The sequence below is a fragment of the Sander vitreus genome, chromosome 20 (assembly GCF_031162955.1).
Source record: "Sander vitreus isolate 19-12246 chromosome 20, sanVit1, whole genome shotgun sequence".
In the NCBI taxonomy this organism is placed as follows: domain Eukaryota; kingdom Metazoa; phylum Chordata; class Actinopteri; order Perciformes; family Percidae; genus Sander; species Sander vitreus.
Genome location: NC_135874.1, coordinates 12,717,867 through 12,745,467, shown reverse-complemented (window position 1 = coordinate 12,745,467; position 27,601 = coordinate 12,717,867). Strand labels below are relative to the sequence as shown.

The following is a 27,601-nucleotide window of genomic DNA, read 5'->3' as shown; positions in this document are numbered from 1 at the left end:
TTCTTCTCTTTAGTGAAGAGTATCATTCTTTTCTTCATCTATCCTTCTAAATCCTTGTCTTTCTTCAATCTTTGGCCTCCTGTTATGAGCTGGGGCGAGTGGCATGTGTGTGTTCTTTAAGTCTTTTACAGCTTTGCCTTTCAGCCTGCAGACAGCAACTGTGGCTTAGTTCATTTAAGCAACACATTTCCTTATTGTTACTGCCACTGTCACTTAGGTTGGTCAAACTTGAACTACTGTTCAGTGATTGCCAAAGATCAATGGTGTGTGTGTATATATATGTATATATATATATATATATATATATATATATATATATATATATATATATATATATATATATATATATCAAAGGCTACATCAATGGAGGAGCGGATTCTGCTTCTGTTGAAATATGTTGAAGTGTATTTGTCATACAACAGTATTACTGTTTTCGTTTCTTGTTATCCATTTCTTCTTGTTTTCATATGAATTTCCTTAAAGTAACTATACGGAACTTTTAAATGTTTCTGAAACTGTAATTTTTCATGTGATGATCATAAATGGCCTGTAACAGCAAATGAGACGAAGAGTGCAAAGAATATTTTTATTAATGCCTTTGCCCGGGTCGATTATTCTCGCAGTCACAAAATAATTTACGGCAGGTAGACCGGTTCTACAGTGACACATTCTAATGGGTCACAGATTTCGACGTAACACCGGAAAAGCCTCTTAGTGTTAGTGAGTATCCAGCCAGGTAAAAAGGTAGCAGGAGATTTCCTTATATAGTCCTAATTGTATTTTAATGTTATTTTAGAAGTGATCTGTTGTAGTTATGGCTGATACTGGGGCAGGGCCATCACAGAAAAAAAGGAAACTAAACGAAAAACAACTAAAAGCTAAAAGGAAAAGGGACAGACGTCGGGTGAAAACCCGAGTCAAACTTGGTCGGGCTTTCAAAAGATGGAGACAATTACGGGATTGTAAATTATTTAAAACTCTCAAATTGGCCCTCAGGTAGCCTATGTAATATATCTATTTCATTCATGAAATAATTTTACAATGCGCGATGTGGTTCTACATCAGTAGCCAACATTAAATGACATCCCTCTTCTATTTAGCGCCCGGTTTTTATTTATTTTTAGTCCGCGTTTGTGTTGGCCTACTATTTTTTTTCTCGTGTCCCCCTGTACTTGTGTAAAGTGTCCTAGGGTTTCATGAAATGCGCTATATCAATTTATTATATAAAGTTATTACGTTCATTGCTACTCCTAATGCTTTGGCAGTGATACCCAGTTTAGGTCATGATACATCCAGAGCAGGCTAAGTTACCGTATGCAACACTTGAAATGCAATGATGCATCTGTAACATATTCTCTTATTGTAAATTAATGATTTGCTCGACTGTACTCTACTCGGCTCGACCTTCTTATATACTGTCTACGGGCTCGACCGCGGTGTCGCGTCCTCCATTTTCCATTGCAGATTTAGTACCGCCTCATGCCTGAGGTGAGCGTGGCTAGTCGTCATAGTGACGCCGCAGGAAACTGCCGTGACCTAACCATATATGTCAATGGACCTAACGAGACACACACACAGAACGTCGAAGGTGTGTTGTTTTTGACTCTCGGCATGTGGCTGTTGCCACAGCCAGAAGAAAAAAATTGTTTCAAAAGAAGGTGGAGGAAGCAAAAAGAAAAAAAAAAAAACACAGCTGGCTAAACTATTTAAAAATGGCGGGTTTGTTCAGGACACCCCTGTCTGTCGCTAGAAATGATGACGCAGTGATTAGTGACAATTCTCTCCGACCAATCAGTAGTCTGCAGGTTTTCACGTCACCTTTTGGTATCGCCTCAGCTTGCTTGGAACCTTGACGGAGGTGATACTAAAAAAAAGTACCTGTTAGCAGGTACCAGGGACTTTTTTTCGTAATGGAAAACCAAAAAAGGCGAGTAGAGTCGAGGCGAGTCGAGCAGGTACCATGTAATGGAAAAACGCCATTTATAGCAATATAACCTAATTATTTTGGCTACTGAGGGGTAGTGAAACAAGCTGTAAATGCAACAGTGACATAATGTTAGCAAACGGTTGCCTATTTACACATTAGATACAGAGTGGCAATAGCATTCATTCGGAGTCGTGTTTGTGTCCTTCCAGAAAACTTTAGTCATTGACTCCACTTTTAGCTCTGTTTTGGCCTCCACCAGCTCCTGAGGGAAATATCTGGCTCTTTGGCTGCTAAATGCCAGCTAGTTGGTTTTCTTTATTTCTGTTGAAAACAGCTGTCTGCTGAGGTTGGAAAGGGGTTGCTGAGAGCGGTAAGAGTGAACCAAAACATTGAGCTGTAAAACCAAAGCAATGAGCTGAAACATGCTAAAATGAGGGGCAACTACAGAGGTAAGTGATAATTACCTGTGGGTTGGAACCCCTTTCATACTATACATTATTATTGAATCCATTGTAAATATAAAATATTGATTAGTACTTTAAATTAGTAAAACAGTTCTTCCCTAAATTGTAATGTGTAATGAAAGAAGTCAGTTTGTGTGAGGAAATGTCTATTGTGGTCTAACAGGAGAGGGAAATGTCAAGTCTATCTATAGGAAGATCAGATGACACGATAACATGAATAAAACAACATTATTAACCAATCAGATGTGGCCACTGTAATGCCAGTGTTCCTTTGCCACATTTGTAGTGCTCTTCCCCCGTAGGATTTCCTCAAGAGATAAGGTCTTTTGCCCATATAAGCTTTAACATGTTCATTGTGTTCATGTACATTTTGTCAAACAACATACTGTAGGTCACATGTTAATATTTCTCTATGTTGTTTTCTATTTATATTGTGGGAGAAAAACAGATTTTCACTGAATATGCTGACAAGCTGGAGCCACAAGATGCTGGCGTCTCCCCAACACAGTGATCTGCATATCTTGTTCTCTTTAGATTATGTTACCTTACATCATAGAGTGTCACAATCTATCTGTGATATAGTCTGTTTAGATTGAATGGAATGGATCGCAAATGGATCCGAATGAAGAAACGTAAAAAAAACGCTCGACCCTAGCTCCTTCAGCCGAATAGTGTGGGTAACAGATCAAGGCAGCAACATAATCAAAGCCCTGGAACCATATAGGAGACTTTCTTGTCTCGATCACCTCATTAATACTGTCCTTCGGCACGGTCTGCATGCTGACGCACTGGCCGTGTACAGTGCTGCAGATGGGGGAGACACGATGTAGCACAGTTTACCTCACACTCAAGTCAGTGCAGGACATACACCCAAAGCTACGGGAGAAGCTGGAGAGGCATATCTTTCTCCCCACCGAATAAGGCTAATAATGATGATTGTAATGATTAAAAAAACACAAATGCCTGATCAAGGGCCCGGCCCGGCCCGAGGATAGCGGCGGAAAATATCGGCCAGAGAATCTAAACTCTAGCTCTTACCTACTATGAGCCTGTCAGAGGTCAGAAACCAGTTGAGGAACATTTAATTTAAATTTATACTTTATATTGATTCCAGTGGGGAAATTACAATTTACACTCTGTTAGAAATCACTACACACAGGCCTGCAAAACACACACACACACACACACACACACACACACACACACACACACACACACACACGAGAGATGTCAGAGTGAGTGGGTAGTGCTGGTAGTCATAAGGCTTAGTTTTAATTAAATCCCCTTGACCTAACAACAAATCATTTTACCAGTTGCAATGACACAATCACAATGCTAAAATGCTGATGTTTAGCAGCTATAATGATTACTATGGTCACCATCTTAGTTAGTAGTTAAAGTATTGAACAACATTTTGATTTGGTGATCCCACTAAGATGAGGAGTCAGCACCGTCAAAATTATTACAATTCATCATGAATGTCTGGACCAAAGTGGTGAAAAACTGAGGAGCAGCACAACTCATTTCACATACATGAAGAAGGTTCGGGAGACTTTGATGAATTATACAGAAGCATTTAATGAATTCTCAATCAAGGAGAAATTAGGATTACACAGTACAGTGTAGGTGCCATCCCAACTTCTGAAGTTCCTGTCTTCCTGAAGGTGTATTTAAACTCATGCTGGAGGCGTTAAGTTTAGCTGAACCTTCAATGTAAACAAAGATATTGTGGGTGCCGTAAACACAGATGCTTAACCTAAATGTATCAGCACGGACAGAATGTGCGGTGTTTACTTCCTTCCTGACCTTGACAGGATTAGCACCAGTGTGTTATCATATACAGTCGTGAACAAATTAGGACACCCATGCTGAAGTTGACTAAAAAGAGGAATAAAAAAATCATCTTTAGGAAATTGATCTTAATGCCTTAATTTAAAAAAAATGAGGAAAAATCCAATCTTTAAGGACACCAATTTTCTTTGTGAATGAATAATATATCCTAAATAAATAAATGCTCTTCCTTAAAATACAGGGGGCATAAGTAAGTACACCCCTATGTTAAATTCCCATAGAGGCAGGCAGATTTTTATAATATTTTTTTAAAGGCCAGTTATTTCATGGATCCAGGATACTATGCATCCTGATAAAGTTCCCTTGGCCTTTGGAATTAAAATAGCCCCACATCATCACATACCCTTCACCATACCTAGAGATTGGCATGGTTTTATTTCAGTTAGCCTAATAGCTGGTTTGATTTGCATTGAGAGATGATTTTATGGAAAGTACCCCATGCCAATCTCTAGGTATGGTGAATAAGTTGAACTACTGCTATGCCTGGCACAGGTTACGAGGTTATGTTGGACACTGACCTGAATGAGACCTGAGGCCTGTACTACGAAGCGAGATTTGGCGTTAACGAGCTAACTTCAGGTTCAACCTAGGGTTTTCTGTACTACGAAGGTGGATCACTTGTGATCGGGTTCAATCGCCGTGGTAACTTATGCTGAACGCCTAACCTGGTCGGGAGCAGGTTAAGTTGGAGATCAGCGATCAACCGGTGTAAAAGCACCGCCTACTGACCAATCAATACTCGATTGATAACGGCGTCACCGTTCTTAGAAGATCAGGCGGAGCTCGGTGCACGGAGGGAGAGGGCGAGAGGGAGAAAGTGGTGCGCACATAAAAGTTAAAACATTTAGAGACCGACAACCCCGTTAGCATTCCCTGATGTGTATATTTATGAAATATATACATTGCAATGGGAGGGAATTACATATCGGCTCGGCTTCTTGAGCCGTGTGTTGCCAATGCGCACATCAGTTTGAATTTAGTTTTTATATATTTTATTTGCTCTCACGATGGCTTCCCACTGCCAGTGTTGCAACTGAGATACTAGGCTAAAGCAACGACAGTTTATGGAAAGTGCACAAGTGTAATTATGGTCAGATCTTGGTCCTGACTGATGGGGAAGTGATATTAATAAGCGTTCTGATTGACGCATCTACAGCGTCGGCTATTTTTTCGCAAGCCTTCCATCCCGTTTCAGGAAGCAGCGACTGTATTGCGTTTTGCCTGCAAAACCGTGTCTGTGTTATTCATATGTAGAATTATAATTTCCTCCTCTTATGTAAAATATGCGGCTCTGGTAGATGTTTGCGATTGGTCATGCTGTGCAAACTCCGCCTCTTTTATGTGAACGTGTGCGCTGCTGGATTGGGAAACCCTGGGTTGACTGAACTAGTTGATAACCAGCGTCGTGATACAGCTTATGCGGGACCGCGGGTGTTATGTTAGGTGAAGCCGGGTAACTGAAAGAAATCCAGGACATGTTGATCTCGCTTCGTAGTACAGGCCTCTGGGGTACTACTGTCTCAACTTACATAGCATTAGTTTGTAAGCTGGAAATTCCACCATACTACAGACCACCATTGCCATCCAAAATGTGCCATGCTGCTAGCGTGGCTAAAACCATCTGTAATTTCATATTCTACATATTTCATAAACATGTATTTTCAAATGTAACTTCTTTCCATATATTTTGTATTTATTGTACCATTCAACCCACTCTCTCATTTGTCTGTCTCTGCATCCATCTCTACCCTCACCCGCTTTCTCTCCATCTCTGCAGTGCTGGATGTTGGCCATCTTGCCTCCAGCAGTGTTGTTCAGTGACGAGGCTAATGGTGGTCCCTGAATCAAAGGCCACCGAGTCACTCTGCCATTGGCTGTCCACCAGAGCCTTTACTCGGATTGGCTGGCTGGCAGGGGTCTTGTAGCTTTGCTGCTCCCTATGACCTTCCCTGCTGACCCCAAGCTTCTGACCAGCGCGCTCTCTCTCTCTCTCTCTCTACACCCACTCACACACACACACACATACACACACACACACACACAATCATGAGAGGAAAGCCTATATGATATAAACATATATCATGAAACTACTAGTTGGACAGCTGTAATTTGATTCCAGCTATTTTACAGCAGAACAATGAATAGAATGTCTACCTAGCAGGAAAGGTAGACATTGAATATCTCATATAAGAAAGTAAATACGACAAAGGCTTTTTATCACAAAGAAATAGTTAATGATGTATGCAATGTCAAAGAAAAGTCAAGAGACAAACACCCTTGAGTAGTAGTAGCTGCTTCGAACGCATCAGACGAGGAGTTACTCCCTAATCAAAATATTAACACTATCCAAAACATCAGCCTAGGATTTGACTATACTAAGTCCAAATCCATTCCCAAAAGCATTCAGTCCTCAAAGAACTACAACGGCAATAAATACCAGCCAAAAAACTCAGATTCCCCCCTCCTGCCGTCTCCCTCTTGCTCTCTCCATTTTTAACAGCCCCCTTCGTTATTTTCTCCATCCATCAAAGGCTGCAGTAATTATTAATGAGAGCCTCCCTGTTCTCTCTGCATTATGCATGAGAGCCTTGCCTCTGAAAGCAGAGGGTAATGGGGGGTGGACAGAAGGGGAAGGGGCTACGGGTCACACACACACACACACACACATCGCCTCTCAGGGTCAGTGACCTATGCCCACAAAGACAAAAATATTAATATACCCCCCACCCCCAAATAAGAAAATTTTAAAGTAGCCCCTTCAACACAAAAGCCAAAATCAGACAAAATGGGAGGGTGGTGGGGTACCTTAAGTCTCAGAGGGAGTAGCTGCTCTCTCCAACAGACATTCATGCACAAACCTGCATACACAAATGTCCATGCATACACTTTTGGGCTTGTTGTGATTAAACCTGCTGAGATTTCTTGCAACTGTAAAATCTCTTCCAGTGTTTTCCCTTGCACGCAAAAAAAAGGAAAGAAGAAAGGCTCTTGGCTTATCCCTCCCACACTCATTTCCCTCCACCTTCCATTCCCGTGCATACGTGTGGTAGAGGGGTAGTGAAAGAAGGGCTGGGGATGCACAAAGCACAGCCAGGCTTGTGATTTTAAGTTGCAGGCTAAAAAAAGGAGATGAAACAATAAGAAGGTACTTTAATCAGATTAAAAGGGAAGCTGGAGAAGAACTGGTAAGGAGGGAGGTGAAGCTGAAGAAAAAGAGGTAGAAATTACAGAGGCATAAGAGTGAGAGCACTGTACCAAGGCGTGCAACGCCCCTCTATAGAACCAGTGGCCTGACCCCAGCTTATTCTCCCTTAGCGTCCTTTTACACGACGATCCTTCATCCATTAACCACTGTAAGAGCTGAGATTAGCCTCACCTCTCGACCTCTTTATGTACCGTTCCAGCTTTCCATATGTCTCTATCAGCTCCCTCTCTGTATATCAAGAGCATTCAAATGGATGTCAAACAAAAAGAAAGATTGTAAATGATGCAAAAACCCCCAACCATTTAATCACGGAGATGAAAGAATAAACATTTCAGCAGTCAAGCTATATTGTCAGTGTCCGCCATTGTTCAAAATGTTTTTGCATAATTTGTGATTTTTTTGCATCCTTCTGACCGTGGAGGAAAAACATTCGAAGTGAATTCGAAATTATTGCACTTGGCGTGCTTACCAATTAGACTGCAGCAGAGTGAACACTAATGAACAATTTGATGTGGTTTGTTTTTTCTTCTTAATTTACCTTTTTATGCCTACCACCTACCTGCATTTCCCTACACTGTCACACAATGTAATACTTCTTCCACTTCAGGTTGAGAGAGAGAGAGAACCCTGACACTGCCCTGTGCCCAATCTGAAACATCAGTGAGGATTATTTGGTGTTTTTCACACTGATGGAGTCTGACCAACAATCGTTATTCCTACTATTTTGTCATAAAAGTACACCACAAAATAAAAAAAGAAGTATAATGAGTTATAGGGCATTACACTAATTATTTTTATTTAATACATCCCTCTGTGTGTGTGTGTGTGTGTGTGTGTGTGTGTGTGTGTGTGTGAGAGAGAGATAGTACTCAGGGTTGTGCCGTGCCCCGCGGTCCCGTTACGACTGTGTGAGTGCCAGCAGAGCCCTCTCCTCCTCTCCCCTCTCAGCTGCTATTTTTGCCCTGTTATTATGTAAGCCGCTCCTGACGTGCGAGAAAGAGAGGCAGAGTACGGCGTTGGGATGGTGAGCGCATCCCCAGTGGACACACATGTACACTCGCCTGCACACACACACACAATATACTAAATATATATATACACACACTAAGGGGAGTGAATATGTGACATATGCAAACATACAGAGCAAAACAGAAAGCGCTGCGCTGCTGGCTGTCAGATCGCAACACTAACCTACAGAGGCAACCTTTGACCAACAGCAGAACTGTGTGTGCCTTGGCAATAGTACCGTGCATGTATGTGCGTGCGTGTATATATATTTATGGTGCACATGCACATCATGTAGATTACTGCAGTAACTATCGTCATGCGTTTCAAAAATCTGTTTCTCTTCTTAGCTTCCATTTTATTCTCACTACTGGAGCAGTACTCTCTAACATGATCACTTCATGGTTCTGGGCATGTTGTCAGAGCACTGTGACTCTGGCCCTTACGCTGTTTATTTTTAAATCTAACAAGTAGAGCTTTTTCTACTGTTATACTCAAATCAGTTCAGATGAGATCACAAGTTGAATTTCCTGTATTTAAATCTGTGATATTTTAAGTTAAAGTTTGGCCATGACAAAAAAAGATATAGTGTTTAGGTCAGCAGTTTCAGCAAATTACGCAAATATATGGCAAACATTTCTATAATAAACTTCTGTCACTCCCACAACTAACACACAGCTTTGGGATCAGTTACATTTCTATCCATCTATCATTTAAATTTTTTTAAATTAAGTAAACTGAAATGTAATCCGACTATTATCCATTTCCCTGTAGGCAATGCATTTGTAAGACAGTACGGATTTTTCCAAATGTCGCACATCTTATTTTAATTACAGTTTGTATGATTTTTGTGTGATGTCGACTCAACTTTCCAACACTCAAATGACAATTTTGACAGCCTGAAATTAACGCTGCAAATATTTAGGTTCTGGGTGCATTTCTTTTGTGTGTATTATTTGGTGTTAGTCATTATTATGCAAAACACTGATGTCGAGGTCTCTGTCTCTGATCAACAATTACAGCTCAGGGTGGGATCTGATGTTTTCTTGTTTTTTGAAGTTGTAATCATCTTTCTTTTTTGCTCTCTTTCTTCCTCATCACTACCCCCACCGTTTTCCTTTTTCAATTTTATTTCTCCCATATTGTTTCAATTACGTTCTTATCTGTGAGAGTATTTTTTTCCATGCAAGGTGAACAAGTGCACAAAAAATGCTGAGAATTTTGTCTAACAAAACTAAACAGTCTTATAGAAAAATACTTAAGTTATAAAATGTATAACATAATCAAACTGAAACACATAACTCAACCCCCACAGCATGCACAGTCACACACACGTGCCGCAATCTCCATAAATTAGGACTGTCAGTGTGTGTGAGGGTGTAATAACTGACACGTGTTAATGAGAACGCCATTCTCAGCCAACCAGTGGACAGGGAAGGGGTTGGGTTAGAAGTGTGGGGGTGGCAGAGGTCACAGGTCAGGGGTCAAGGCCACCTCCTGTGGGGTTTGGCTTTAGATGGCTGGGGCATCCCTAAATTGAGGGATGTGGTGACACAAGGGGGACATGGGGGTACCCCAACAGGGAATTGGCGTGTGTCGCAGGCAGCTGGGGTGAAGATATTATATAAGGGAATATTCATGCTCATTTTAATTGTCAGAAAGTAACTGCCACTAGCGTGACTTGGCAGATGGAATACAGCTTGATTTATGTCTATTTTGTGACCTGACCATATCCATGCTGGTATATATGTGATAAGCCATTTTATACTCTGTGTGATAAGCTATTTTTGTAACTAAAGACAGGCTATATACCCTATGCAGCAACTACACAATGCAGCTTACAAAAAATAAAAAATAAAACCTAAAAAGCTCAAATCACTGATTTTTGAATTTGGCTTGCCTATTTAAAAGACCTGTAATATATATCTCTTTTCTGCCGTGTGACTCCACCGTCTACCTACAAGGGTGAGCGTGCATGTACGTGCAGACGTTATCAAATGAGGACAGCCGCCTCGGCCATCTTAGCTGTGCATTTGTGTTTTTGAGTCTATCGCTGTTCACTGACGCAGCATCAACAGCCCACACCATAAATACTGCATGGCCTCAAAAAATAGAGAGAATGGAGGGAACGAAACAAGGAGGAGGAAAGGAGAGGAAAAGAGATGAGGAGGAAACAAAGAGGAGGGGAAAAGCCTTGGTTGTTAAGAAGAAGGGTGGCGGGGGGGGGGACAGAGGAAGAGATGGGAGAATGGGGAAGGGGGGCATGAGGAGCTGGGAGGAGAGAGTAAAAAGTGGAGTGAGTGGATGCGAGTCTGTTTGTGTGATGAGCGGATGGCCTTGGGGAGCGGTCGACTCACTGCGCTGCTCTGCGGATGTGCTGACGGGCTCCAGGCCGTTTGCTTGCCCCTCTGCTCTGCTTGCTGCAAAGAGGACAGGGGTGGGGTGCAGGTGAGATGGGTGAGGGGGAGAGGAGACTGGAAAACTGGGAGAGAATGTGGAAAATGGATGGGGGGAAAAAACTGAAAGGTGGAGGAGAAAAGAGGCATAAGAAATCACAGGGAGAGGAGGAAGGGTGGTGACCTTATGTTTGAATAGCTTAAGGAGCAAAAAAGGGTGGTAGGGCAACCATGGGAGTAGCAGTAGAGTAAAAGAAAGGGATGAGTTGACAGGGTAAAGAAGTGGCCAGATAAGATGTGTCTATCCTCCACTGGGAGCTGAGGGTACGAGGGATACAGGGAACGAAATGGGGCCCATGTTCTATAACAAGGAAGTATCCAATACACCAACTGACATGCCATTGGTGCAGCTGTGTGCACCCTCGGCATGCACAGTGTGTGTGTGTGTGTGTGTGTGTGTGTGTGTGTGTGTGTGTGTGTGTGTGTGTGTGTGTTGCCTGTTCGCATGTACGCACAAATGGAGTAAAGCTGTCTATGAGTAGGCATAATGATCACTTGTGCATAATGTGAAGTCAACAGTATGGTCCTGTATGGAAATGTGTGCGCAATTGATCTGCAGTGTGTGAAAGAACAGCAAGATTTGCATCTCACTAGTGATCATTCTAAATACATCAAATCATGTTTTCAACCCCCCACGATAAAACAGAGCTGCTATTGCCCTCTGACATTCAGATGTCACTTTGACTGTTGAGAGTTCATTCATGCTCGAGTGTTTCCATGCACACAAGTGTGAAGGTATGTTACTGAAGAGTTGCAGACATAAGAAACTTATAATATAAGAGCAAGTTAAATGGGGGGGGTTCCTTTATGCAACATCCCAGGGAAGCCAACAGATTGAGACTAGTGTTGCTGAATATGGAAAGAGGGCATACAGCAAAGGCTGCTGGGAGTTTCTGATTGGCTGCTAATGTTGCTATCCAGGCTATGATTGGTGGAGCTGGCGCAGCCCGACATCACGTTGTCGGGACTAAACCCTTTTGAACTGAGGCAAAGCAGAAAGGCACAGATCTACACACACACACACACACACACGCATGCACGCACACACACACACAAAGTATTGCATGCAACTGAATATGCATGTGAACATGATAATTCCACATGCACTCAGACATAGTGTGTGTATATAAACCAGGCTGGGCTCTGTGTTGATCGTGTCAGGAGAAAACAGAATTCATAATGTTCCTGGGCTCGTTTCAATATAGGATGATCTCTAGTGAATATGTGCAGTTGAAAGTGAAAAGAGCGAACTTCTTTAATTTCTCCATTCTCTTTTAAGCCCGGCTCTAAGGTGGACAGAATAAATTGGAGCTTAAGCATGCGTGAAGGCACAGCCAGCGGGCCCCTTGCCACCACTCCACGCCACATTTGTCAAATCAGAGGAATTTCTGCTACACGTGAACCCAGAATCGGAGAAGAGAGAAGCGGGAGGGATTCGCATTTAAGTCACGCACAAGAAGTAACACTCCTATAAAAGAAAGTGTATTTGAGTTTGTGTTTTTTCAGAATTGTCGCCTGGTCTCAACTGTAACAAAAAAAAAGAGAAACTAGCAGAGCTCATAGTCAATAAGCTGCATGCTATTAATAAAAAAATATTTTTTTTATTAGTTTATTTGTCAGGGACAATGCAGCGCACATTATTACATACATAATTATCATAGTGAAAGCCATAACAATATGTGTAGATGTGTTCCATAAAAGGTTTCTAGCCAATTGGCTAATTTGCAACCCCAGTCCCTGGTTGAGATGAGACAAGGCAGTGAGTCAGGGGAAATGCATCACTACTCTTCTGGCCTCACTGCCTTTGCCCCGTGGCGTGTCGGCTCGACTCTGCCTGGGTCAGTAGTAAGACGTGTCTCTGCCCTTGGCTACAGTGAACAGGAGAATCTCCTCAGATAGGGATGATGTGGTTCTTGGACGAACCTTAATAGTTATTTGCGCCCCTGCCCCTTATCTTGTCAAGAATGTGAAGAACATATGAAAACATACAGCTGATCTGTCAGCTTTTTGTGCACAAATGTATATTTAGGTCACACGGTGTATGAGAAAACAACCATGACAGATGCAAAAGAGATGACAGAACTGATGTGGGCAACGTCACTGAGTGTGTGAGTGTTCAAGCCTAAGGCTGAAGGTTGGGCCTATGAATCTTTGATCTCTCTCTTCTCCAACATGTCATGCTCCTCCCTGCAGTGCATTCAATGAGTGAGCAGAGTACACACACACAGTACGCACGCACACACACACACACAGTACGCACGCACGCACACACACACACACACACACACACACACACACACACACTAATGTTCTTACATCACCTCCTTCAGTGAGCAGAGAAAACAAGAAACTCGAAGAGATGGGTTATGGGGGATGGGGTTCTTGTCGCTGCTGGTAGGGAGGGGGGATTGAAGAGAGACGAATGTCATTAAAGAGGTGAGGTGAGGAGACCAGGATCCTATGAAGATAAACATATTCGGCACGCTGTACAGTGTGTAGAGAAGGAATATGGAACCCAACCTCAGCCAAAACGTATTTGCTAATAACTCTGTTGAATCATTTTGAGTAAATGTTACACCATCACAGCAAAGCTTCACCAGTTTCCCTTTATTAACAAGTTTAGAATTGCTGTCAATGGATTAAAACCCACTAATTAAAACGCACTATGCACAATTAAAAAAAAATATATATATATATATATATATATATATATATATATATATATATATATATATATATATATATATAAAATCATTGCATCAGTCAGAAGCCCTTATGTGAAGTAAATGACAAAAGGCTGGTTTTACATTGGATTAAGTACATGCCATGCACATGTTCCAACACAGCCATGGATGGCTGGATCTCAGACACATTAACACTGTCTGGCATTGACTTGCACCCAAGAGACCTCCCCCATCCAACGTCTGGGCATCATCCTTCTGCTCTAATACACCCTGTGACCCTCGGGACGGGTCTTATTTGTGGGCGACTTTTGGGTTTGTGTGTACGTGTGCATGTTGCTACCTTGTGTAGGATCGTGGCTTTCCCAAAAGCGCTTGAACAGTTCCTCAAGGATGACGTCTTTCGGGGAGAAGACCACCCTCACCACCTCGGTGTGACCGGTCAGACCTAAAGAAGAATCACAAACTTTCATTATTCAAAATTAGGGCTGTACAATTAATCAAAATTTTTATCGAAATTGCAATGTGGACTAGTGCAATATCCAAATCGCACGGGGGGGGCGCAATATTTGTTAAAGGCAAAATATGTGTGAAACCATTCTGAATTAAGTATTGTGGTGCTGCAGAGACGTCCCAGCCGACAAATTGAATCCTACAGAGTAAAGACAAAATCTTTGTTTTGTACAGATCCTCGCATCACACTCATTTTTATTTTATTTTAATATTTTTCAATGAAAATAAGAATGATACAAAAATAATCGTGAAACATATTGCAATCGCAATATCAGTCAAAATAATCGTAATGAGTTTTCCTCATATCGTGCAACCCTATTAAAAATCAAGTTGTATGACATTTACGCTCATTGCTCCCCTGTCCTCCTCATTCTACTCTTTCCCCCTAAATGCTGCAAAATGTTGGACACAACAATTGACCCAAGTCATGATGTCCGCGTGTCTCGTCAGGTTAAATCCACACTTATGGCACAATGGTAGAGAAAGAGAGTGATAAAGAGAGGTGCAGATAGAGAGAGAGAGAGAAGGCACAGTACAGTTTAAGGCTTATGGTGAAAGTTGCCAAAAGCTCTTGCTCTTGTCTGCAGCTGCCAGGACCCCAAAGCTTCAACAAGCTGCCTGGAGGCATTCTCAAACTGGTGGAGGCTTTAGGTCTCAGATGCAGGTGCACGCACACGCGCACACACCTTTGCTGAATGTAAATACAGAAGTTTTAGCTTAGTATTGTATCATTAATAGCCATTAACGTCTCTCAGTACAAGGACACATGCAAAAACACACACACATCAGGTGCACTGCAGACAACAGGAGACAATGGCTGCCAAATTCATGCATCTGGCCTGATACCCACTTAGGCCGGCGACAGACTGGATGCGTGGCATGAGCCTGGCGTTTCTGTTGCGTGTCAGCTGCGTGGATTGTACTATGTCTTTGCACACCAGAAACGTGTCTGACGCAGCGCTGCTGCTGCTAGCCTTGTCTGTACATGTCTTGTTTCCCCATTTCCCCTGCACTCAAGCAGTAGTATACTTCATGTTAAAACATAAATATATACTGATTTGATTACAGCAAAGACAACGTCGGCAGTATTGACAGCAAAATAGACTATAGTATTGACAGGTATGACATTTGAAAATAGCTAAAACTTTTTTTATTATTTTACATTTATATCTGCATTTATGTCGAAATCTAGAGACTTTCAAACATCAAAATGTCATTTATTAATATGTATTTGTGTCAAAATGACATATAAACATATTTTCCTATTCTATTTTGCCTGGAAACGCTTCCAACACGCTTGCATGTCGCGTGAAAAATAGGCGCCGGTTCTATTTCTAGAAGGCACGCGTTTTCGGCGCAGCTCGAGCCGCACATGAGACGTGCGTGTCATGTAGGCAGTTTGCAAGCTCTAACCTGTTAACATGGGAGCCGAAATAAAAAGGGACACGCCATGCATCCAGTCTGTGGCCAGCTTTTCTGTCTCTAAATGACACTTGGCATGCCCAAAGCATAATTTCAATTACCTAAATTTAAGAACGGGCACAGCTTTCACTGGATAATAGCAGTCTGTCATAAGTCTCTGACAACAAATAATCAGTGTTTGCTGGAGCCGTTCACCTTGTTTTAATTATAAAATGCCAACATATAATAAGGAACATGTTATCAGCATGTGTGTGCCTTCTTTACTATGTACGTAATGTCACAAACGGGCTCAAAGAGGGGACTCCACACGTATTTTAAAACAAATGGAATGTATTAAAACTAAGGTCAACACAAATGAGCAACACAGAGTCGAAGTCAGAGACTTTAGCCATGAAGGGAATGCATGGATGTGTGCTCTGGAGGTGTTGAATGTGAACAAAAGACGAGGCTGCAGGGTGGACATCAGCTGTAGGAAGCAAGAGGCAAGATGAAGGGCATGTGCCAGTTTATAGTCAAAGGCCCAGGTGAGCGGTCAACCAATTTTCTACTGCGCTTGGCTGGGACAGCCTTCACAATACACTAACTCTCACCATATGCATTTTTCTGTGGTTACAGCCAGCAGTGAGTTGGGTTGTAGGCTAGCAGTCATGGTGCAGGAAAGCCAACAATAATGGTAGAAAACAGAAGCAGTACAAAAAAGGAAAATGATGCAAAACTAGCTGTCAAGACCTGTTAGAAAAACAACATGAATATGCACCATGATTTTCCACACTTGTCCCATCTGAATGGGGTAAAAGGCTGAGAAGTGATGCCACTAAAGCTGCTAGAGATTTAATGTTTTGCTGAAGGACACTTCAGCAGGGTGAACAGCCTTCTCGGTGAAAATGGCGTCCCAAATCACCGTGACATCCTGTTGCCCTTTTTTGTTTAATTGTCCTCTGCTGTTGGATACAGCAAAACTTGACTACATGAAGAGAATGTCCTCAACAAAAAAACGACTGCACTGGCCGCTTGTTCTAACATTTAAAATTAAGTTTTCCTTATAAGCCTCCTCTTGTGGTTGTGAGAGTAGTCACTGTCTTCTCTAAGTCAGAGAGACAGAAGTAGCATGGTGTTGTAAAACCATCTGTTTCTGAAAACATTTTAAGCGAGAAATAGGCCATGCAGTTGCTGAATCTGTCTTCGTTTCAGATCGACAAAGGTCAGTTTGAAAGATTTGTCAGATTTTGAGAGACTTAGTCACGCTCCCTCCGCTCGCCATTTCCGGGTAAGTCCCAACTGCCCTGTCTCCAACTAAACACGTCAGGTCGGCCAAAATTAAGGCTGACGGCCCCTCGGACAGACGACGGCACGGAACAGACCGAACAGACTCGAGTCACCGACCACTGTCCAACGGCCGATTATCGGCCTGGTGTGTAACTTCAGTTGTCTAAACCATCGTAAGGGTTGTTTTGGAAGACGCTGACAACCTCAACAACCCATTTTATCACTTAGGTATGAAGATTGTTGGATTTTACCCCATGCAACACTGTAGAGCTAAAGCACAAAAAGGTTCCAGCATCAACTCTTGATTCTGTATTGTAAACACACTGCAAACTGTACTGTGAATTAGTCGAGATAAAATATGCTGATTGGTAATAACATCTCATTCTATCCATCTCTCAGCTGTCTGCGTGGTCTGTCCTCACAAGACAAATTTGACACACCTCAACCTCTCCCATTTCTGTCTGTCAGACCAGCCACCTATCTGCCTGTCCTTCCATCCTTCCTTGGCTCTGCTGACAGTTCCATCAGCCCCTTCTTTCTGTCCATCTGTCTGTCCATCCAGCTGTCTGTCCTGCTCTGGCTGTGTTGACAGCTCCTTGGTCTCATGCCGTCGCAGTGTTCTGCTCCGTCATGGCCACTGGAGCGACGCCTGCACTCTCTCAGCCGATGGACAGGCAACCATTCTCTCTCACACTTTTTTTTCTCAAATTTTCTTTTCCCTCAAAAGTTTATTTCACCCGTTTTCTGACTTGCTGCAGCACTCTCTTTTTCTGTCATCTGTCTCCATCTCCATCCTCCTCCCATAGCTGACCATTCTGTTGCTGGGAAGCTGACAGAATGAGAGACTTGGAGAGGCAGAAAGATAGAAAATGTACAATCCCTTGAAGGGCTCTGCTCAGAAAGTCTGCCAGCCAAGCCCAAAGTGTCTTTTTCCTCCTCTCCATGTCCCCCATGCTGCGCCTACACCTAGACACTATGCCTGCCTCTAATGATGTGCCCTCGGAAATGAAGGAGCCCCAAACTAACAGCTCACGACTCCTAAAACACAAGAGAGGCACACAGAATAACAGAGCGCTAGACATCTTCATTTGAATTATATATCAACTCCCTACATAATCTATTTGAATCACACAAAAAGAGGAAAACGGAAAGAAACAAATCCGTACGTAGACAGGTAGCCAAACATTTTCAAGGGCTTTGATAGCGAATACACAGAAGTCAAGTTTGTATCTCCAACATCATGTTCGCCAAATCACAGTCTCATGAAAAGAAGCCCGTTAATGGCGCTTCATACAGACTAACCTCTGTTGGCAAAAACGCCGCAGTACAGCACAGTACAGAGCCCAATCCTTACAAGTAGGTCATGGGGGGGTGGGGATGGGGGGTGCAGCCCATCTGGAGCAGTGCATTCTGAGTAGTTGACTGCAGATGAAGGGAAGGCGGCGAGAGGATGAGTGCGCTGTACTTTCAACACCCTTTTCGATTCTGTATCTTTTTCTTTTCCCTTTTCATTTCTTGGTCTCTTGAACCCCGACTGATTTCACAGAGAAATGTCCTGCCAACCCACTTCACCTTTTCCCAGGAAGAGAGCACGCTCAGGTAACAAAATCAAAGTGCTGAGGCAATGCATATGGGAAAATGTACAAATGCGCAATAGGTGTAAAGTGTATTACCTGAGCAGACCTCGTGATAAGTGGGGTTGGGTGTAAAGCCGCCAGCGTAGCCCACCTGTGTGGAGAAGACTCCTGGAAGCCGCCAGAAAAGTCTCTCAGCTCCCCAGAAACAGCCTAAACCTGGACATAAAGACAGCATGCAAACACACACACGCACACACACACAGTATTAGTGCTTCATTTTATCAAAATGTGTCAATAACCACACATAACAACTGGTAACAGAGTATTCAATATTGGGTTCATTCTGATTACAAGAATGTGTGATTGTGCGGTCTCACCAAACATGATGGTCTCCATGCCTTCTGGAAAAGGCTCAACAATGGGATTCCCATTGACTGCATGCTTGTCTGTAAAGTGAAACGGTGTGCAAATGTGAAATCAAATCATAACACAGCGTTTCAACAGCACAAATTACAGTATGTGTGTAAGGAGGCCCATTAGCGGCCTCAACTAGGCCTTATAGGTCTGCACTTCATTATAGGCTAACCCAGGCCAGCAGATCAGAGCCGGAGGCTTCTGTGCTGGAAGGCATTTAAGAGATTACACGGCTTTGCCCGCCAGTCTATCCCTGCTGTCCTCTCCTCAATACCCACAATTAAACACTATACACAGTTATTTCCTGATTTCTCTTTTACTCAACTACATTGCTTCGAATGTGAGTGTATCACGTGCTGGGCTTGGCACCATTGGGTATCCACAAAGTGAATCAATGGCAACACTTCCGCGGCACGCGCCTGTATAACCTCACTAGACCCAATGCTGTCCTTATCTTCACCACGTTAAAAATACCCGATAAGTAAAACAAACTGGAGTGCTGAGAGGTGGCAGGGGGTGGCACTTTACTTCCAACTGTGCTACATGGAATTAGAGCACTAAAAAGGAAGTGTGTGTGTGTGTGTGTGTGTAGTCCTCATATGTGTGAGGAGGATTAGATATAAGAAGACTAAGGTGACTTAGCGTGCAAATCTCCACTAATCAAGGCTGGTTTGTACTGCAACCACTAATATTAGTCTACAGATAAACAGGCTACACCAAGAGCTTAAGCACATACCAATAATGGACACTTGCTTTAAGTTCAATGTGTGATTGCTCTCTGGCAGCTCAGAGATGTGATGTGTGACATTGACCTGAATACAATCAATCTCTAATCTGATAGAGCCATAACAGTTCATTTCCTAGATAGGGATGATCTCCAACTGTGACAACAGGCCAAACACCAGTTACCTGCAGTTTATTTCAGACTGTAAAGCCAGCTTGTACAGAGGCATTGAAAAGAAATGGTGCCGTGTCTGGACCTTAAAGATTAGCACGTGTTTTGAAGGAGACAAAAAGCACCACAGCACATGATCTGATAACTGTCTTTTTGAGCCACCTTAAGGGCACTTTTTGATATTAGACAAAGTTGTTTGGTTTTTCTGTGCAGTAACAGATTGCAGAAGCATAAAAGACCCCTAAAATGTCACAGAGGCCTGGGCTGCCTTCAGGCAGTCCCTTCCTGTCCTCCTGTTGTGCAACTGTTCTGTATTTTAGCAGCAGGTTGTTTGGCACTGCCAGGTCATGTTCACGGGCGCAGTCGGCTGCAATCAAAGTATATCTGTGTCAGTGTACTGGCTAAATATTCTCAGTCCACAGGGGTGACTTAAGGTGGTAGGCAGACAGAGGAAATCTTCATCCTTCTTCTGTGGATTTGTTTAGTCTCCATCCTCTGCTCACTCTCACGCTCTTGCATATTCTGGTCACAGAGATAAAAAGTACTGAAGTTGCCAAATGACAGAGAGAGAAAATGTGAGAGTGAGAGAGAGAGACAAGTGTGCGATAGAGGAGGAGGAGTGGGAGGAGAGATCGCCTGCCAAAACAATACAAGGAGTAAATAGCCAGTGAGAAGCAACAGATAAGGGTAACAGAGAGGCAGTGAAGGATTATTTTGGCTTTCAGACCACCAAGCCTTTGGGCGCTATATGAAAAGACCAAGCACTTCATCCAAGAGAGAACACAGAGAAAACAAACAAGCAAACAAATTTAAAAAAATAAAAAAAAAAGAGGGAGGTAAAAATTAAGACAGCCAAGAACACGCCGACACAGCCCTGTCCAGAGAAGCCAACTCAGAGCCCCCTGCCCTCTCGCTTCACATACTCTTCCTCACACCACCTTCCCATTATCCCTCACTTTCCTCTTACAAATACGTGCACACCCTCCTGCACGCACACAATCACTCGCACACCAACCTCTGCTGTGGGTATTTCTCCCATGGAGCAATTGGCAGAGGTCCAGGTGGTGCCAGGCTGGCTCATTTCACTGTGCCTAGTCCAGCATTCCCCCCCTGCCAGCCCAGCGCCCACACCCCATTCTCCCAGAATTACCCCACCTAACACAGAGGAAGAACTGGCTGAATACCCTCACTACACCAGCAAAATAAAGAACAGAGGACGACAAAAAACAAGCAGGGAGGGTGACTGACTGAATTTACAAAAGAAGAAAAACAGGCTGAATATGGGCAAAGGATTTATGAAAAGGATTTTTTTCTCAACTTGGATGAGATATGGGCGTAATTTCTTTTGTGCGGCTTTGTTTGAGGATATCTGAAAAGCGCAGTGCAGGCTATACAGTACAGCGGGAGTGAAGCGGAGTACTTTGGTCACCTTTTGTTGCTTTTAGCATGGTGGTTGTAGGCGGCTGGACCAGAACCAAAACATCGGACCCTGCCGCTCTGCTTGTATCATGGTTACCATCAGTCAAGGGCACAACAATCTGTTGCTTAGCAGATAATAACATCCAGTTTGAATGGTTTCGGATGGTATTTAGTCTTTGTTACCCTTCGATTCTACCCGAGGTCCTGTATTTCTCACCCGTAAAACTGAAGTCCAAGCGCTGTTGCCCCCTCATGCAGAGACCTGGGAGAGGTACTATCCCTGGGTGCCAAAATTGGTGAAGGAAAGGTCGAATTCCAGGCTGCTCTGTTTATTTCCTTCCAAAAATCCTTTCCCTCTCTCTCTTCCTCTTCCCTCCCTCTCACTATTCCTCTTCCTAGCTTCACACAGGTTGGCAGAGAGTCAGGCACAAGTCGTCGGAGGAGGCTGAAGCTTTATAGTGGTGCCAACTACCCTCTGCTGTATGGGAGGATGGGTAGGGGCGAGAAGAGTGGGGCAAAGGAGGGGAGGAAAGAGGCAAGGCTGGTGGGAGGTGGTCGATCGTTAAAAACACTAAGAGGTAAGTAAAAAAAAATGCTGCTGCTGTGGCCTAAAAACAATCAACCCGCTTCGGTAATGAGAGTCTTACGTACATTGAAAGCTGCCTCTGCTCAAGGAGGGAACACTGAAGAGTACAACTTTGAAGCAACGAAAACAGTTGCTATGGAGAAGACTACTGTACCTACTATAGCACTGGCTCCATTATCCTCTTCCAGCAAGATGGAGGAACATCCTGTAGGGGCCTGCACAATTATCTTTACTCAAACACTGATGAAGAACAGAAGGGGATGACATCCACCTGGTCAGCACAAATTAATAAATGCATCTTGTTTTTTTAACTACATAGTAAAGAGTAATCATACTCAAAACTAAATGTACCTTTACACTCTCCCTCTGCAGACATACCAAAGCAAATCTTATGTTCTATAGCGCTTATACTTTTCAGTGGCACAGTGGTCTGGAGTCAATCCTAGCATGCATTGGGCAAGATGCAGGATAACGCATTCTCCAATTCACTTAACTGTCTGTGGTGTGGAAATCGGAGCTCCTAAAAGAAAAACCCACACAGACATGGGGGGGAATACAAGCTCCAGATTTCAGGTTGGGTCAGAACACAGGACGTCCTTGCACTGAGGCAACAAGCCTAATCAGTAAGACACAGCGTTGCCCATTAGCAAATCTCTCATTTATTTATCTACTGTTTGTATACTTCATTTGCATGCTTTCTTACACATTTCTCTTCCCCTCTGAGCTTAATGCAAAAGCCAAAAAAGCAAGGGCATCTGGAGACAGCAGAGATGGGAAAACAACAGAGCAATAATGACAGAAATATATCTTCGCCATGAACCTGCTTTGAAGAGTTATAGTGAAGCATGTAACAGAGATTGATTTTGGTCAGCTGACCTCCCCCATCCTGTTTGGAAGAAATATTGGCAGTCTATTCTGCACCGACTCAAAATAATAGCTACTGTGCCCCTACCATGTAGCAATCTGCCACTGGATCGTTGTCGCCAAGGTCACAGAGTACATTATAGAGAGTGGAGCGAGCGAGGGAACGCAGGACACCGGGACGTCTGGACAAGGAACAAAGAGCTTCTTTAAAAGAGGCTGGAGGGGTAGAAGCAACTTTCAAAATTAGTGATCATTGTAGAGAGAGGACAAATGTGTGTACACACACACACACACACACACACACACGAGAATAACCCCGTCCCCACCTAAACTGCCCCCCCCCCCCCGGGGAAAGGGGAGGAACAGATTTCCGCCATGCGGTGTCTCCGAGCTGCCTCGACAGACGGAGCAGGAACTTACGACGGGGCGGAGCCTTCATGCGCATAATGCCCAGATGGGCCCCTGGACGCTGCGGCACCGCTTCCTTCTTTGCACTCACACCCAGCTCCCACAATGCACTTTTCGGACGCCTCAGTCTGAGTAGGTGAAGAAGGGGGCCAGGTTCAAATCGCACCATGTTTTGCGTTTGTCACATACTCCTACAAGCGCTTCTGTCCCAAAAAAGAAAGATGACGAGCTAAATGAAAAGATGAAAAGCAGAAATGACTCGGTACTACATCAGAAGAATGGATACAATTATAAATAGGATGCAAAAGAAGGTGGACATGTTCACATGCACTAAAATCAAGAAAATGGGTATAACATCTTCACTCTAGACATCATATTTCCTGTGAGCAGAAATGTGTCTCTGACAGTGCTGAGAAGTTGATCCATACGGATTAGTTTTAGCCTTGATTTAATCATAAACTATATGTAACACAATCCTACCATACATCCCAACAGGCTTTTGCTACCTCTTCAGATTTCATTACTGTCCACATCACAAATACCAAACAGGCTAAGAAGTATAGCAACAAATGTACCTTGGGCATGCATGGTTTAAAAAGGTTACGTATGCTAGATTAGGTTCCCATGGCCATAACTCAAAGGAAGAAATCACTACACATCTGGAAAGTAAACTGTGTGAAAACATTCTGCCAAGACTCACAAGAATGTACTTGATCCAAAGTCTGATAATGTCTGATGACTTTATGAACAGTAGTAAAAAGAATATATTAACCCGAATATGTGCTGGCGGATGTCCCGCAGTCAGCCACTATGTATTGCTTAGACTGACTTCTCTTTATAAAGAGTCATAAGACCTCACAAATGGTACAACATTCTGCACTGTAAACCTACATCAATAAGTTAATTAAAAAAACAATTATACTTTTTTGGCTTATTCAACTTTTTCTAAAAGTATTTTGTGATAACAGACATACAGTGGCTTGCAAAAGTATTAGTAGGTGTGAAAATGAAGACCATTGAGCATTCTAAAAAAAAAAGTTGGAAATAAAATAGGCCTAATAGACATGCACAAATTGGGAAATGGCTAGAAAATAATGTCCAAGTGTGTAAAGCTGCATCATAACAACCAGGCACTACGCAGACAAGGACGTCCCTCAAAACTCAGCAACCGAGCAAGAAGGAGACTTGTGAGGAAAGCCACCAACAATCCAACACTCACTTTGAAGGAGCTCCAGAGTTCAGTGACAGAGTGAAGATGCACCATATCAACTGCTTTGCATAAAACTAGTGCAGCTAGATAGAAGCAATAACTCAAGGAAAAAAACACATCAAAGCAAGAAGCATGAGAGTGACCGAGCTGAGATGTGGAATGGGAGGAAGGTTTTGTGGCCAGATGAGACCAAGATAGAGGTTTTTGGCACTATGTGTGGTGCAAACACAATACTGCCCATGCCTCAAAAAACACCATCACCACAGTGAAGAATTATGGCATCAACATCAATCTGGGGTGATGCTTTTCCTTAGAAGGGACTGGCCATCTTGTTAGAACTGAAGAAAAAAATGGATGGAGCAAAATAGAGGAAGATACTGCAAGAGAACCTGCTTCAGTCTGTTAAAAAAAACTGAAGGGGTAGATGCCTTCAAGCCATGAAGCCATACAGAACACTTATACAATAATACACACACAGAAAGTATGTAGCCGACAGTATGTGCCTACAGTAGGCTTTGTCTTTGTGTGTGTGTGTGTGTGTCTGTGTGTGTAGTAGGCTATGTCTGTATATCATACTTCTATTTTATTCAAATACCTTACCTGCTAGTCTTAAATCAATACCAACTGAAAAATAGCAGTTGCGAGCGCTTGAACAGTATACCAGGTGTCAGCTCTTAACAACTTCATCATTTTGGATACAACTTGTCACCGCGTGTTATTTACCTGTCACGACCATTTTCTCCTCTCTTCCTTTCAGAGCGCGGTCTCTGGTTGGCAGTTGGGTCTTATCTGCCATTGAGTCAGCGGCAGCGAGCGACACAGAAATTAGAAGGAGCCAAACGGTTTGTGTTTGTGACATGGATGTATAATAAGACCGTTTTTTTTTTTAGAACAACTGTGAAAATGGCAGAGTCTTCCGGGATGCCTCAAAGGCATAGCGACACTCTGTTGCGTTTTACGGCCGGGACGGGAGAGCAGAGAGGGGGAGGGAGGGGTGGAGAGACGGCGGCGAAAACGCCACCAATATGAATATTCATCGTGCGTGGGCAACGTCGTGCACTGCATATTAACTAATCAAGGGGTTAATATGACTTTGGCACAAAAGCCTACGTGTGAGGGAACGAAATTCAATTTAAATAAATATCGACGACGTTCCGCATGCAAATTAGCTCACGCCAATCAGCTCTCATTCGGTGGGAGGTGCTTTGGGTAGATCAGGTTGGAGTATGGATGAGTAGATCTGCCTTTGTGGTTCATTTTACATCAAGGAGTGCGTGTGTGGGGTTAAGCCTGATGAAAAGCAGCTTCAAGAGTCCACTGTTAATAGCCTACAAAATGGCCCAGCATGTGTTACACAAATGTTAAAAAAAAACAAATCTACATAATCTGTCTGTGTATGATAGCTGTCACTCAACACTGAGCAAATGTTTCTTTAAGAGCATATAGAAAGAGAGATTGAATTGCATTGACCATTTAAAACTATTCCATAAGTGATTATATTTAACTATTCTGGTGATTTTGTACTTGTCTTGATATGATGTCTTATTTGTATATTTGTATATTATGTTGATATGTGCCTATATGTATATTGTTGTCTATTGTACAGTATGTTACTACTACATGTCTATTTGTTGAATGTATACAGAGTTAACACCTACTGAAGTCAAATTTCTTGTGTATGTAAGTATACTTACATACACAAGAAATCTGATTCTGAAATCTGATTCTGATTCTGATAAATGTACATTTATCTCCACACTACTCCATGCTGGGTCTTTTTATCCTTTTTTTTGGTAACTTAAACCTGAACCTTAAAAAGTATTTATTGTGATATCATATGTAGGCTAGCTACACCTGCATGGTGGGGTATGGCAAAATGGTATAAAAGACACATTTATCATGTTTGGAGACGCTTTCTATTTTCTGCTCTTTACATATGATTATCAGGTTGGTTGAGTCGTATCTGCTGACAAATGCCAAACTCAAAAACGTCATCACCTTAATAAGTCATATATTTGTCTTCGAGTTACCTGGTCAGTCAATGGTATCTTTAATAAAGGCATACTAACTAGACTGGGTAAACCCAGCCCGATCGGCCGGTGATTTGATTTTGCCCTGCAACTCAGGCTGGAAACCTGTACGTTTATCTATCCTGCTTCCGTTACAAATTTTCGGGAACCAGTCACAAACTGGCTTATCCACCTGGGGCCCGTTTCAGGAAGGAGGTTTAACAAACTCTGAGTCTAACCCTGATCTCTGAGTTGATTTACCCTGAGATGTGAAACTCTGAGTTTTCAGTTCCAGAACACCTGATTCGAGTAGGTTTACTCAGAGCTAAGCGCGTGCACCACCACAATAAAAAGGCAGCATGAACGGAGCCACGATACTACGATTCACCATGGTAAAAACCACAAACAAACGGGTCGGCAGAAATACTCATACAGCGAGTTTGAATATATATTTTGTTAAAAAAAAGCAACACGGCTGCTGCTGCAAAATAGCGAGAATTGGTGTGGGAGAAAATTGCTGCTTGAGTCAATGTGTAAGCTCTAATATAGTGTATTCATTTGATATTTAATCACAGGTAACCTGTAATATTACTGGTGAAAACTGGAATGTAGTAGACCTATAATGCAATCTTGCGGGCGAAAAAGTAAACTACTACTAATCCCATTCTGAGGTTGCAGCACCATCATTAACAGAATTATGATTTACAATAATTTATTTCTTTTTAATGGCTCTTACTGGTTTGTGTCCAGGGAACACTACAAAAACGTTTAAAAAAACATTTCAGAGCGAGTCACACTCTTCTGACGGCGCTTTGCTACAGCGGCTTTACTAATATGCTCCGCATCACCAATGTTGTAAAGAAAACTGCCGTTTGCAAAAAAAACGTAATGTGACACAAAGAATCTGCTGGGATGTGGAGCATGTCCACGATGGGTGACGTTAGTGATATGGGACGGATAAGGTTATGTAGGCTACATAAGTGATAGACTGGGAAGAAAAAATGATACCGCTCAAATACGTAGTTAACTGGAAATGAAAATGCATCTATAGTCGGGGCCTCAATATCATCTCCCGACGTATGTTTAACTCCCTGCAAAGTAATACAGCTTCTTCATCAACAGGATCGTCGACAAAAGGACATGCCATGTTTTGAGAAAAAAAAACATTTTATAATATGCCTAACATAGTTAATAAACCAACACTGTTTTTTTTATTCATGCAGATAACAAACTGCGCTAAAATGCGCCTGATACAGACTGAATGAATGAATGAATGAGGAAATGAGAGAGCGCTGTGTCAGAAGGAGGAGACTGAGAGAAACTTGAGGTTTATTGAAGAAAACCTGCTCCCGACCAGGTTAGGTTCACAGGCTCAGTTACCATAGTAACTGACTCTGAGGTTAAGTTACCTCTCTTTCTGAAACAGAAA

The 27,601-nt window shown here is 42.7% G+C and overlaps 1 protein-coding gene across 1 annotated transcript in view; it reads right to left on the bottom strand.

Annotated features, from left to right (window-relative positions):
• Nucleotides 1-25,128, bottom strand: part of msrab (methionine sulfoxide reductase Ab) — a 39,700-nt gene extending 14,572 nt beyond the window's left edge. The window contains exons 1-4 of the mRNA XM_078276856.1: nucleotides 24,887-25,128; nucleotides 18,745-18,813; nucleotides 18,464-18,583; nucleotides 13,933-14,037 (exon numbers count right to left, since the gene is read on the bottom strand). Of these exons, the coding sequence (XP_078132982.1) occupies nucleotides 13,933-14,037; nucleotides 18,464-18,583; nucleotides 18,745-18,813; nucleotides 24,887-25,022 (430 nt within the window). The 5' untranslated portion in view covers nucleotides 25,023-25,128. The remainder of the gene's footprint in view (nucleotides 1-13,932; nucleotides 14,038-18,463; nucleotides 18,584-18,744; nucleotides 18,814-24,886) is intronic.
• Between the last annotated feature and the right edge of the window lie 2,473 nt (nucleotides 25,129-27,601).